The 14,058-nt window shown below is 43.0% G+C and overlaps 1 protein-coding gene across 2 annotated transcripts in view; it reads right to left on the reverse strand.

The window, feature by feature from the left end:
- Positions 1–12,990, reverse strand: part of PSMF1 (proteasome inhibitor subunit 1) — a 40,536-nt gene extending 27,546 nt beyond the window's left edge. The window contains exons 1-3 of one of the 2 annotated variants that reach the window (XM_036924811.2): positions 12,681–12,990; positions 5,961–6,113; positions 3,713–3,795 (exon numbers count right to left, since the gene is read on the reverse strand). In XM_036924811.2, coding sequence (XP_036780706.1) covers positions 3,713–3,795; positions 5,961–6,113; positions 12,681–12,809 — 365 coding nt within the window. In that variant the 5' untranslated portion in view covers positions 12,810–12,990. The remainder of the gene's footprint in view (positions 1–3,712; positions 3,796–5,960; positions 6,114–12,680) is intronic. The other variant, XM_036924812.2, reaches the window with a different exon arrangement.
- Positions 12,991–14,058: the final 1,068 nt, after the last annotated feature.

The raw sequence follows: 14,058 nt of genomic DNA on the forward strand, positions 1-14,058 counted from the left end.
TAGTGGTATCATTAAGTATATACACACTGCTGTGCAATCATTACCACCATCCATCTTCACAACTCTCTTTATTTTGCAAAACAGAAACTCTGTACGCATTAAAGAGCAGCTCCCTATTCTCTCCTCTCCCAAGCCCCAACAACCACCATTCTACTTTCTGTGTCTAGATACCTCATATAAGTGGACTCATACGGTATTCATCTGGTTGTAATTGCCTTATTTCACTTAGTATAATGTCCTCAAGGTTCATCCATGTTGTAGCATGTGTCAGCATTTCCTTCCTTTTTAAAGCTGAATAATATTCCATTCCATTGGTATTATAAATGTATATACCACATTTTGTTTATCCATTCATCTCCCCTAGGTGTTCACAGACACCTATGTTGCTTCCACCTTTAGGCTATTGTCAGTAATGCTTCTATGAATGTCAATGTACAAGTATCTCTTCAAGACCCTGCTTTCAATTATACTGGGTAAATGTCCAAAAGTAGAATTACTGAATGACATGGTAATTTAATTTTGTGAGGAACCACTATACTGTTTTCCATAGTGGTTGTACCATTTTACATTTCTACCAATAGTGTACAAGGTTCTAATTTATCCACATCCTTGCCAATACTTGTTAGTTTCCATTTTTTTGATAGTAGCCATCCTAATGTGTGTGCGATTTCAAGCAAGGGTTTTAACATGATCTGATCTATGTTTTAAAAAGGCTGGTCCAACTGCCTTTTTAAAGGAACTTTCAACTGCCTTTCTGTGGAAAATGAACTGGAGGGAGGTGAGCAGGAATGGAAGTAGGGATCTCCCTCACATAGAGGATGCATGAAAGAGGGAAGGAGACAAAGAAGGGTGGCCAGAATGATGGAGGTAGGTGGTTTGGAAGTCTGAGAAGAGTGGAGTGGGTTTAAAATGGTTATTGCTGATTGGATGTAATTAAATGCAATAGGCTTTCTAGGCAGTTCTGATGACTATGAATTTACAATGATGCCAGGCTTCCTCTAAAAACCCTGAAGAGGTCAATGACGATGGGGAAAAAGTCCATAAAATGGAATAAAGTGGGTGTAACTATATAACGAACACAATTTCATTATGCTAATGGAAAAATAACCCCTTAATCTAAGTACCTTTTGAACACAATACTCTGACTATATACATCATCAGTGGGACACAGTTAAAGGACAAAAGAACTGAAAAGAGACTAGTTGGAACTAAGTAGATTTTTTTCTTGGTTGGTACTGATGTAGCTGTTCAGAAGCTATTTGTGTTTATTTTCAGATCAAACAAATGAGAAAATATATTGGTGCTGTTGGGAATCAGAGATCTCACCACAAAAGGGAGATACAAGTACAGAATAAAAGAATAAGAATCCCATGGTGTTAGATTAAAAATAAAAGAATCAGTTTGAAGTTTTAGGGAAGAAATCTAAGGAAAAAGCTTCCTAGCTCTATTCACTTAAAGGACGTAGAAGCAATGAAATCATTACTATTAATGAACATACTTAGGGCCCAGATTTTGCTTTTTAAATACTATTCCCTACTAACAGAAATCAAGGCTCCTTAGAAAAATGGCTGATATCAAGACAGGAGCAAGGAAAGCACAAGGTGAGGCCGGAACACCTCATTGTGCCAGACAGCATGAAAATGCTCAAAGAATGACAGGGAAGTGTCAAAAGGACAAAGGAAGCAGCCTGAAGGTGCTCCCACTGGTCAGTTCTGGAACAGTATGAACGTTCAAGAGTGACAGAAATGGACTGTAACTCTGAGTAAAAAAGAATCCACAAATTTATACTGATATTTTAAAAAGTTAAAAATAAAGGGAACAGGGAGAATAGGAAACTCTTTTTCATAAAAAATGCTAATATATGTAGAAAGAATGATAAACAGAGAAAATCACTGTTTTATAATCATTACTGTAATAATTGATTCGGACAAGAATCAGCAGATGCCAAAACTACAGGATGAAAGACCATTAGGAAGCAGAATATTTCAGTTTACTGGTATAATCCCACAGATCACTTATTAAATATAAAGGGAAACAAGGAATGCCTTTACTACAGGGAAAGCTGACAGATACTCTCATAACTACGTGATCTAATTGAACAAAATCAACGATGAGACAAATACCACGTGCCTGAGGTGAAACGCTGAGAACACAGCATCACCTACATAGTGTTCTTGTCAAAAACGGTCAGCCTCGATCTAATGATGAGGAAACAACCTGATACAGCTGCTGATCATGGGGAAACAAACTGAACATCCTATTAACTGATGAGTCTTCAAAATACCAAGGCCATGAAAAACAGCCTGGGAAATGGTTCCAGATTAAAGGTAATTAAAGAGACATGAAAATAAATGCAGTATGATTGATCTTTGGTTGGAAAAGGAAAAAAACCTCAAATCAAAAACTGAAAGACAGCTAAAAAGGCCACTGCTGGGATGACTACAGAAATCTGAACAGGGACTGTGTATCACACAATACTAATATATCAATGCTACACTCCTGAGTGTGGTAACACTATTATGGTTACATAAGAGGATACTCTCGTAAAAACAAGGAGACATATGCTGAAATATTTAGGGGTTATGGTTCAAAAGTCTGGAAATAATTACCAAATGGTTTAATAACAAAAAAAATACAGAAAAATTAAGCAAATTTGGTAAAATGTTAAAAATATGTGAATCTAGGTGATAGGTATATGAATGTTCACTGTGATATTTTGGCAAACCATCTTTTCTACAGGGTTACAAAGTTCAGAATAAACAGGGAAGAGAATGAGAAGATAAGCCAACTAGGAGAAAATATTTTGCAAAACATATACATGATAAAAGACTGTTATCTAATATATACAAAGAACTCCTAAAACTCAACAAGAAAACAATTCAATTAAAAAATAGGCCAAAGATCTGAACAGATGCCTCTCCACACAGATAACAAATATGTTATGAAAAGATGCTCAACATCATTGTAACATTAGGGAACTGCAAGTTAAAACAAAATAAGACACCACTACACTCCTATTAGAATGGCCAAAATCTGAAACACTAACAACACCATAACTGACAAGGATGTGGAACAACAGGAGCTCTAATTCACTGCTGGTGAGAATGCAAAATGGTATGGCCACTTTGGAAGACAGTTTGGCAGTTTCTTGCAAAACTAAACATATTCCAGTACCACCAAGAATGACTAAGGTAAACCGTGGACTTTGGGTGATAATGTGTGTCAGTGTAGGTTTACCTGTTTTAAAAAATGAGCCCCTTTGGGGCAGGATGCTGATAACGAAGGAAGCTGGGGCAGGGGGTGGGAGGAGGCAGAAGGTATATGGAAACTCTGTACTTGCTGCTCAGTTTTGCTGTGAACCTGAAACTGCTCTGAACACAAAAAGTTGGCGGTGGACTGGAGACCTGAGTAGGGACACTTTTTCTCAGAAACCTACTCTGGCCCCACTGGCCCAGCCACATCTCTGCTCTGTAGCCACAGCAGCACTTATGGACTCTTGATTGCATCACTTCATTTCATGGCATTTCCCATGTGAGATTTCTCATCAAATAAATTAAAAACAGAAAAGAGGACTGAGAAGTGGCTGTGCCTAGGAGTGAAAGCTCCTTCCGTTAAACTTGCTCCGTTCTCTGGACACTGCCACTCCATTCCTTCTATCTGACTACTGGGGTACTCTCCTTTTTCCCAGGGAAAAGCCATCACTTTGAAGTACCTGTGGAAGTCAGCCAGGTGTTCTGAATCAATATAATCATCCAAGTTCAGGGTTAAGTCTGACACTTGCTGTGAGCCATATTCCTAGAAAAATGAAAGTAGGAAGTGAGAAACTGGAGATCTTTCTGGGCTAATGAGTCAGTGGATGGGGGAGAGTGACAATTAAATAATCAACCTAAACAAATAAATCTGCGCACAAAGAGAAATAAATATACAGTTGATCTTTGAAAAACATAATTTGAACAGCATGGGTCCACTTACATTTGGATTTTTTTCAATTAGTGTATTGGAAAGTTTTTTAGAGATGCATGACAATTTGAAAAAGCATTTTCCTTTCTCTAGCTTACTTTATTGTAATATAGTATATAATATATGTAAGATACAAAATATGAGTTAAATGATAGTCTATTACTGATAAGGCCTCCAGTCAACAGAGGCTATTAGTCATTAAGTTTTTGGGGAGTCAGAAATTATAGGCAGATTTTCAAATGCACAGGTGTTTGGCACCCAAACCCCACAACGGTGTTTAAGGGTCAACTGTATAAGGACTGATTGTAATATAGGAAATGTAAGGATGGAGGCACCAGGGGAAGGGGTGAACCTGATGGACAAGCTCAGGCCTCATGAGGCGAAGAGACCAACAGGTTCTGATCTGACAACATTCCAGAGCCTGATCGGATAACATTCCCAATTAGAGCCCTTCACCCAAACTAAAAGATTAGCTGTAACTTTCCAGTACCTGGCTAAAAGCCAGTGAGAGACCCCCACGTACCCTAGGCGAGCCAATCCTCGCACCACTGTACACCTTTGCTCTCCCTCTCCCTGCCTTCTTTAAAAACTTGCTGCCTGCCCTGCTGGGTGTGACTTCCCCGGCCTGTGATAGCCAGACCACGGAACATCACCCAGGAATTTGCGTTCAAATAAACTACTTGGCCCTTTGTTGCCTCTCTTCGCCTGCTTATTTCAGCTAGAATTTATCTTACAGGAAATACCCTTCTAATACTTGGCAACATCTCTGATTTAGGAATATTGCCTTTCTGAGGCAAAGCCCAGGAAAGCTGCTTGCCAGGCTCTTTTGCAGCTTGGGCACAGGTGTGTAACTGAGCTGCCAACTGGGTGCACAACTTCAACTTGGAGGTGGGCAACATGGAAAAGCAGGCCCAGGAAGGGGCTGACATCTCAATAATGAGGGAAGCAGCAGAGGTAGCAGGGGTCACCACATCAGTGGCCCATGAGAAGGGGCACTAGGGTTGCAGTACTGGCCAGTACCTAATGCTCCAGGGTGGTGGCATCAGCAGTGGTTTCCACGGTATGGTTTGGGGCACTGTCCTGGAGCCCAGCCTTGGATCTATTTCTCCAGTCCTTCCAACAATTCAATAAGCTATCCCAGTTCTTTTAAAAGACCCTATTTGTTTAAACTAACCTGAGAGGATTGTATTGTTTGTAACTAAGAACCCTGTCTGAGCTCTACATATCCATCAAAAGGGAAAGGGACAAATTATAGTACCATGCAATGGTACATAGTGGTTAAAATGACTAAGGTACATTTACAGGCATTCCCAAGTAAAGACCTCCAAAACATACTGAGTGAAAAGTGCAAAGTGCAGTACAATACAGATTGCATGACAGTTTTATATGTCCACACAGAGACACTAAGACAAAATGTAAACATTAAACCAAAGCATGTAATTACAAAGTGTGGTAAGTACCAAGCATGAAAATAAAATAATGAAATAGAAAGGCATAATTTAGATTTTTATGACTGGTGAGAGTGGGTAGTCAGGACAGAGCTTTTTGAGGAAAAGAAAAATGACAGGGAGTTAGCCAGGCTTAAGGATTGGTGGAGGGTACGTCTGTGTGTAAGGAGGCCCAGGGTGGAGAAGAAGTTTCCAGCAGAGCAAACAGGAACTGTTAAACCTCCAAGGCAACAAGGCTTATCCAAGGAACTAAAGTACCCCAAAGCCACTATAAACTTTTTTTCTCCCATGTTGTCATTGAATGGGTTTACCTTCATTCATTTAACCATTCTCCTGTGATGTAGTCTTCCACACAAGGCAGTAAACATCTCTGAGCACAAAGCTTTTCTATTTTTAGAGTTCGTGCCTCAGGATAAAATTGCAGAAGTAAGATCACTAGGTGGAAGCTTTTGAACATTTAGGGCTCTTGGTCCGTACTGTTAAATGGGTCTTGAAAAAGTGATCCCAACCTTCACTCCCACCAGTGGTCGCCTACGTGTCCCAGAGACTCACCAGCACATTGATGATCATGCTGTTCTCAACCGTGACGGCCTTCACAAGGAGCTTTTTGGACCCGTCCTTAGACTCATACCGGAGGACATACAGGTCTTTATTACTGTTCCATTCAGCTGGCAGAAGTTCTGATTTCTTATCACTGGGACCTGGCTGAGAGGACACCAGAGTTGAGAGGGGAAAGATCAAGACCTCAGAACACAGAACTATAAAGGAAATAACCAATAATCTAATCCCACCCCCTCACTTCACAGATGAAGATGTGAAGATCAAGAGAAATAAGATGCTCAAGACCATATGTAACTCTGGGAGGGGGTGGGGAATAACTTCCCAGCTGGGAGTGGGGGTGGGTACAAATGACCTTTGAAGCCAAAATCAGTCAAAAGGAGAAATAAAGTAGGAGAAACCCGTTTATTGTTTACAAGCAGTTGTCCACTTTGGCTCTCGCCTGTGTCTCTCACAACTCAGCTGTAAAAAGGGACCCCACCAAACCTCTCTGGTCTAACTATACTCTCGCTCCCACATCCTTGTAATCACCTACTGATGCAGAGATGCACTATTTCTCTCCACCCCTTGGAAACACCTATTGATATGGAGATGCACTAAGGCCAGGAGAGAGATTCTGGAAATACTGCAATTTTACCCACACCATACAGCAAGTCTGAGACCTGGACTCAGGTCTCTGGACTCCTGCTCTAGTGCTCCCTCTCTCATATCTGACTGCCAGCAAGACATAGTGCTGGAACCTGCCAAGAATCTGCAGCCTTGATTTTACAACAGTATCCTCTCCATGCCCTTTCCAAGAATAAGGCAAAGCATCCCACAGGATACTGTGAAATTCTAAGGCAGTGTTTTTCAAAGTCTAGTTTGAAACTTGGGCCATCTGCAACAGGATCACCTAAGTGTTGACTAAAAGTACAAATTGTACTGTCTCCCCCCACCCCAGACTATTGCAATGGTTTAACAAAAATAATGAACAATTTTCACACACATAAAATGTAGCACATAGAGAAGATAGGAAAAGAATTGCAAAATGGACACCTCTGTATCTACCACCAGCTTGCGAAACAGAACATTGCCAATACCACTAAAGCCTTGAGCAGCATACACCCAGAGACTCCCCCTCCTTCTATCTCATTGGTAACCACTATTCTGTACTTTTAAAAATTTCCTGACTTTTCCTTATAGTTGTATTTCTATACATGCAACCCTAAAATAGTTTCAAATGTTTTTGAATTTTATGTACATGGTATCACTTTTATCTTTCTTTTTTCATTTGATAGTTTGAGATTCATCCATATCAATGCATTAAACTTCCGTTAATTCAGTGTATAGCAATCCATTGCTATACAGAGTTCACAGCCAGATGGCAAACCATTGTATGAATATGCTGCATGTTACACATTCACTTGTTGAGGGATATTTGGAGAATGTATAGTCTGTTTAGCTATTATAAACAATGCTGTTATAAACATTTTGGTACACATCTAATACACATGTGGATGAATTTCTATAGAGTATGTCTGGAGAAGAAATTTTGAGTGAGATTGTTTATAGAGGTACTGATTACTGTCTTATCAGCTATGTATGAGAGTTCTTGCATGACCACATGGTTACAATGCTGCTATTGCCCAATTTAAAATTTTTTGCCAACCCGATGGGTGTAAAAACAAATTACCGTGAGTTGGGATGCCTTCCTTTCTTTTCTTTTTTAATAATCCTAGGACCTTACTTTTATATACTAAAGTTTGAAAAATAGTTTTCAAACTATTTCTATAGTAAAAACAAACACAGTGATTTCCAGGTGGGGAAAGGTTTCCTAAACAAGATCCACAAAAGAAAAAATGTGCATCTTTGAGGCTGCTTATAATTTAAAGCTTCTGTTCAACAACAGACACTACAGAGTTAACAGGAGCCACAGACTAGGATGAAATATTTGCCATGGCTACAAATGAAAAGAATAACCAACACATAATGGGAATGCCTGGAAAATGAAAATAAAAATTGGGAACCCACCTGAAAAAGAAGATATGAATAAGCAAAAGATAAGACCTGCTAACAGTATATAAAGCACTGTTCAATTTTACTAACATTCAGAGAAGCACAGGTTGAAATTATATACTGGGCTACACCTATCTGACTGGTACTGCCCATTTTTCTATTTTTTGCCAGTTTGCATGGGTTTTGGGGGAGAATGGAAACCTCCAGGTACTGCTATTGGGCATTTACACTCATACATTCTTTTGGACAGCAATCTAGCAGTACGTAGTGCAATTGGGTGAGCTGATACCCCATGACTCAAAACCTGCACTCCTGAAAACACCCCCTGCACAGAGGCACAGGGGACACAACAAGTGATTTTTGTCATAACCGTGTCAGGGATACCCAAAGTGAAATGCCAAACAGCTCACCGTGGATTATTATACAACAGTTGTAAGGAACAAACTAGATCTAATTATAGCATTATAGATAAAGTACAAATATGACAGAAAAGTTAAGAAAAAAATGAGATTTATAACTGGGTACTATTTATGCAAAAAACACAAAAATCTATGTATTTTTTTCATGGATACATATTAATATAGCTAAACACAGAACAAGTGGTCTGGAAAGATCTGTATTCATGAGAACATAGTGGGAGGGAGTGGGACCAAGATGAAGGAAATGGCAACAAAGGTCCAGCAACGCCATCCTCACACACACCAAGAACAATGGGAGGCCAAGAGTGCAGAAGTGTGGGCCTCTCTTCTTTGGTTACCCCTGGCACTCAGGAATCCAAGGAGGGAAGTGGTCCTGTGTAAAATTCAAGATGTTGCAACTGGCATAGTTTAAAACCTGGCTGGATGACAAGGAAACTCAGTTCTGAAGCAGAGAAATGAAAGTACAAAAAATAAAAGTGAAACTGTAAATTTCCTGTAACATGTTGAGTGTCATGGAATTTGTATTTTAGAAGCCAAGAATTTGATAACATGCCTTGTCTTTGTTCGGTGAAGGGCCTTTGAATACTTATTTATACCCTTCGTGTACAACACTGGATCCACCAAAATTTTTTTCTTGGAATATAGATCATTCAGTCTGTTCACTATCTCATAACCTCTGGCTTCTGAAGTCAGAGAGAATTCTGGGGCCAGATGAGGCTGATGCCTCTCACTGCAGTGGAACTGATTGTTCCCAGCCCAACGCCTGCCCTGATATGGGAGAAACAGATAATGACTTACAGGGCTTTGCCCTGGTGATATCAGGCCAAACGTGGCATTCAAGTGCCCTCTAGGGTCTGGCATCAAATATCAGGCCTCCCAGAAAGCTACATTTGGAAAGTAGCCAAAGTGCATGGCTGTGTAGTTTAACTCTCTTAGATGAAAAATTTAAGGGCTGAGAGGGGCTGAGAATTGCCCAAGGTCACAGTAAGTCAGATGCAGAGTTAGGTTTGGCATTCAGAGCTCCTGGTTGCCCAGGCTATTAGCTGGAGACACCCCTCCCCATCCAGCAAGGTCCACCAGACTGGACCTTGTAAAGACAGTTGTCCTCTTTGGCAAAATCCTGGGGCTGGAAGCATCATGCAGTGGCCAAGAGTTAACCCCAGTGCTTCTGGGCTACAATGCACCTAAAGAAACTCAAACAGATCATTTTGGACAATTTCTCTTAGGTGATAATCTTAGATTCCTACAAGAGAAAACAAAACTCTCTAACTTGTCTATGGTCACCTCTATGCCCCTGCCACCTTAACCACTTGACACAGCTGTGAAGCTCTTAGGAGGAGGGAGTGGTGCTGACCTCAAGAAAGAAATCCAATTCAAATACTAGATTTTTATTGAAGTCAATGGCTATATTTCTCTTCTAATCAGGTTTTACATGCATGATTCTCCTGTACCAGAGGAGAAAAACAAAGAGAAAAGTGGGTAATTTAGCTTTCTATTTAACTGTCACTATATTATAAGTGCACACTTTTAAGACCTTCCTCTCTCATCACCCAGAAAGGTGGGGAGCAGGAGGTGGTTGGAGAGCTTGGCAAACACTATTGGTCTCAGCTGAGGCTGCTGGTCCCAGGCCAGAAAATTAAACCCTCTCTTAAGTAAACTAATAGGAAAGATGCCTCTCCAAATGGCTTTTACTCTGAAAGTCACCTTAGCAGAAGTGAGAAGTGCAACTTGAGCTCCAATGGCACTAAAGAGAAGGTCAGAGAGAAGCAAAATCACACTCTAGTATACAATACAAACGCCCATCCCCTCAGAGGACATGCACCCTTTAGCACTGGGGCAGACAGATGCAGAGTGGGCAATGCCTTTCAAAACCCTCATCCCCACCACCCCTGGTCTCCCCTAAGATGTCTGGAGCCAGCATCTTTTTCTGGCCTGCATGAATTCAACACATGGCACCAGGGACAGAGTGGAATTAGATGGACCTTTGGGAATCAGTCAAGAATTTCTTTTTAAACCAGTATTAAAATAAGGTCATATTCTTTCTGCACATTTCACCAGAAAATTCTGGGGCTTAGAGTGAAAGGCAAGGGGATGATGCTGGCTGGAAGGAGGCAATGACCTAGATTAACTGAGTCCCTAATGAGTCAAAGTGACTGAGAGTTGCTGATAGGATGTGTGAAGGGACAGGCAGTGGAAGCAGATCTGCAGTGTTGATATGTATCTGTGAAATGGAGAAAAAAGAAAGTCACACAGGCCTCTGTAACAAGTTCCTGTTCCAGGGAGAGAGGCTCTGACAGTGTGTCAGAGTGGAAGTTGCTACCTGGGAATAAATAAGATGAGGTACACTAAGAGGGGCAGAGAGCAGGGCAGACCTGTTACATCTGAAGACAGAGTATGAGGAGGGGGTTCTGAGAGCTGATGGGGAGCCCTGAGGTCAGGACCCAGTCATACTCCTCTCTCCAACCCCATGCCCACCGACACTTTCCTACACACCAGCTTCCTGGAGAATTTCCCAGAAAAAGTTGAAATGAATTGACTGGAGCAAGTGAAAGAGCTGTTAAAGATCAGAAAGTTGGAGAGGGGCAAGTGAGGAGACTATTGGGTTCCGCTGGGGCAACTCTGCACTGCAAGAGGAAGCCTGACAATGCAAGTAGGGGTTGCCTCTACCTGGTCCCAAGTCTGAAATGCTAGAAAGCAAAGTAAATGGAATGAAGCACAGGGTGGGAAGAAAGGCCAGGGCTGAGAGGAAGAAATGGTTCCTGCTGTCCAAACTGTGTGTGTGAAAGGCTGGCCCTTCTTTTCTAGCATTACGTCCAGTCCTACAGTCTACATGAGGAATGAAGTATGAGAGCCTGGAGGTAGGGATGAGGGATGCTAAACGTGCATCTGGGGTTCAAGTGAGATACCTGAAGTCTGGCGGGGCAGAAAAGAGACAGAAATCCATGTTCTTGTGTTTCTGAGTCCTATTAGTGGGAATAAAGTGTAGGGGGTGTAGTGGTCTTGGTCACTACTTCTAAGGGCCAGAGAATGGAGCAGCCAGGGAGAGGGGAGATACCTCTCTCTAAGGGCTCAGGATGTGTAAACTGTGTTTAAAGAAGGATCTCTAAGGTCTGTGTCAGGAGAGGAAAAATGAAGACCTGGATGTATATATCTGAAAAACTAAAAACTATATAAAAAAACTAAAAACTAAAACTAAAACTAGGGAGTTTGAGAACTGAAGTAGTTAGAAATGAGAGTAAGGTTAAAATCTCACTGTAAAATACAAGGGGCGAGGTGCCCTGATCCCCAGAACTGGTCTAGGTTCTGAGAGTGAGAAGACAGTGACAGCAAGGGGCGGCTCCAGCCTTGAGTGTGTGTATATGGGAAGCATGACTGGGTGGCTAATTTCTCTGATTAAATAGAAGGGAAATGAAGGGAGCCAGGCCCAGTTCTTACAGGAAGCTAATATGTAGGATAAAGTGCAGTGTGAGAGTCACAGGAAAGGGGCAGGCAAGATGCAAGAACGCTATAGCAAACAATTAATGAGGTAGCCTGGGTCCAGCAGTCCTGGGGCTCTGTGGGGATGCCAGGCCCCCAGTGTACGTAAGAGGCAGAGCCTGAGGATGGGAAAGCCTGAGGATGGCTGTTCGTATAGGTACAGCTGTGGAGGAGGAAACCTTACCGTGCTCCCACACCCAAGTTGTATGTGTGCACGTGTGTGGGAGGTGGTTGTTTCCCGGAGTGTGAGATGGGGACGACAGCGTCAGTGAGCTGCACCGGGCCCTTCAGTAAAGTGTGAAGAGCATGTGAGCTCTCTGGGCCCATGCTGCGGAGTGAAGAAAGGGCCCCTGACTGGCGCTGTGTGGGTCGAAGCTCACCCCTAAAATCGCGCTTGCATTCAGGTATCTGGTGAAGGTTTGAGCACTGTGTGAGGGCAGTAATGGGTACAGCACCTTCCAACCCCAGCTGTGCGGGAAGCAGTTTAGTGGAGTTCAGGTAAGTGAGGAGTGCTCAGAGGAGCTACACCCATTTCGTTGCCTGGTCCACAAAATCCTGGTCTGGGAGAATGTGCTGGAGTGAGTTTCTATCCTTGGGTTTTCGAATCATGTTGTGCCAGCGGTGCTGTGAGGGGTTCTGGGCTGGACTTGGGGCAGCAGAGCACCTCCCGGTCCCTCAGACTATAGCAATTAATATCATGAGCCCCAGGGCCCGGACTCGGAAGGGGTAAGGTCGGGCGCTCTGGGCCAGGCCTCCGTCCTCCGGTTTTGGGCTGAACAAACCTTATCCTTCCACCCCGGCCCCGGCCGGCTCGGTGGCGTACCTGGTCGCTGGCACCCAAGCCGTAGTAGCCGTGTGTCACCACCTCCCAGTGCAGGAAGCAGACGAGCGCGTCCTGCGCGCAGGTGATGGTTGGCGCCACGGCCGCGAATAGTACCTCCAGGCCAGCCATGCGCGCCCCCGGCTTCTGCGGGCAGAGGAATCAAGGGGGAGTGTGCGATGAGCCGACTAGGCTCTCCGACTACTAACGACTACGCTCTGCTACTCCGCACAGCCTGGCTGCGTCTCCAGAGGCGGCCAAAATGGAGACACCCGCTGGTGGAGGAGCGACCACCGGAAATAGCTCCGAGCGCTGGCATAGTCGTGCCAGCGGGCCGGCTGGAAACTGGAGCGTCACACTTAAAGGTTCCGCCAGGCAGCAAGTGGGCGGGGCAGGGGACAGGGGCGGGGGCGGGGCCCCGGGAGCGCGGCCAAAGCTGGGATCCACATCTCCCCCGGTAGCTGGTAGGGTGTTGGGTCCTCAAGGAGAGGACACTTTGCTCTGAACCACAGACTTCCCATCCTCAGAATGGGGGCTTATGCTTGTAGGGGAAGAGGTTATGAAATATGGCTAAAATATATTCATAACAATAGTTGGCACTTATACGCAGTGTTCGCTACCCTCTATTATTCTAAATGCTTTACTTGTATTCATTCATTTAATTCTCACGACCCAACCCTATAAAGTTGGTATTAATGATAGCCCCGTTTTACAAATGGCTAAACAAGGCACAAAGGGGTAAATTGAACTAAGATGATACAGCCAGCCAATGAGTGGCAGAAATGGTATTGGAACCTAACTAGCAGTCTCGCTCCTAGGATACAATTTATTAAATATTTTTGTGTGGTAGGTCCTGTGCCAAAACCTTTACATCACCCTATCAGCAACTCCGTGAAGTATATTCCATTATCATCCCCATGTTGCCAATGACAAAAAACTCAGAGAATTGAAGCCACTTCTCCCAAGAAGGTACTGGCTGCTGACCACAGAACTGGAGCTCTAATCCACTACCAAATTTCAATTATTTATTTGCCTGAGTCTTTCATGATTTTTACCACTATTATTTTTTCAACAAGTTTCTTGAAATCCCCTTACAATTTTTACTCAAATAAAATTAGTTTTCCCATCCCAGTCAGCACACTGCTGAAAGCCACCATCATCTCTCACTTGGATCTGCACCAGCCTCTGGATTGAACCTACTCTCTCTCTGTCTCTCTAAAGTCTGTTCTACACTCTGCAACTAGAGATTCTGTTAGGACACATTGCCTCCTAACACAGATCACAGCCATCCACTGCTCAAAACCCTCTAAGGCTCCCATCACATTCAAAGGAAAAGTAAAGTCCTCCCCATGGTTGATAGGAACTGCATATGGTCTGTACC

This window comes from Manis pentadactyla, chromosome 5 (genome assembly GCF_030020395.1).
Source record: "Manis pentadactyla isolate mManPen7 chromosome 5, mManPen7.hap1, whole genome shotgun sequence".
NCBI lineage: Eukaryota > Metazoa > Chordata > Mammalia > Pholidota > Manidae > Manis > Manis pentadactyla.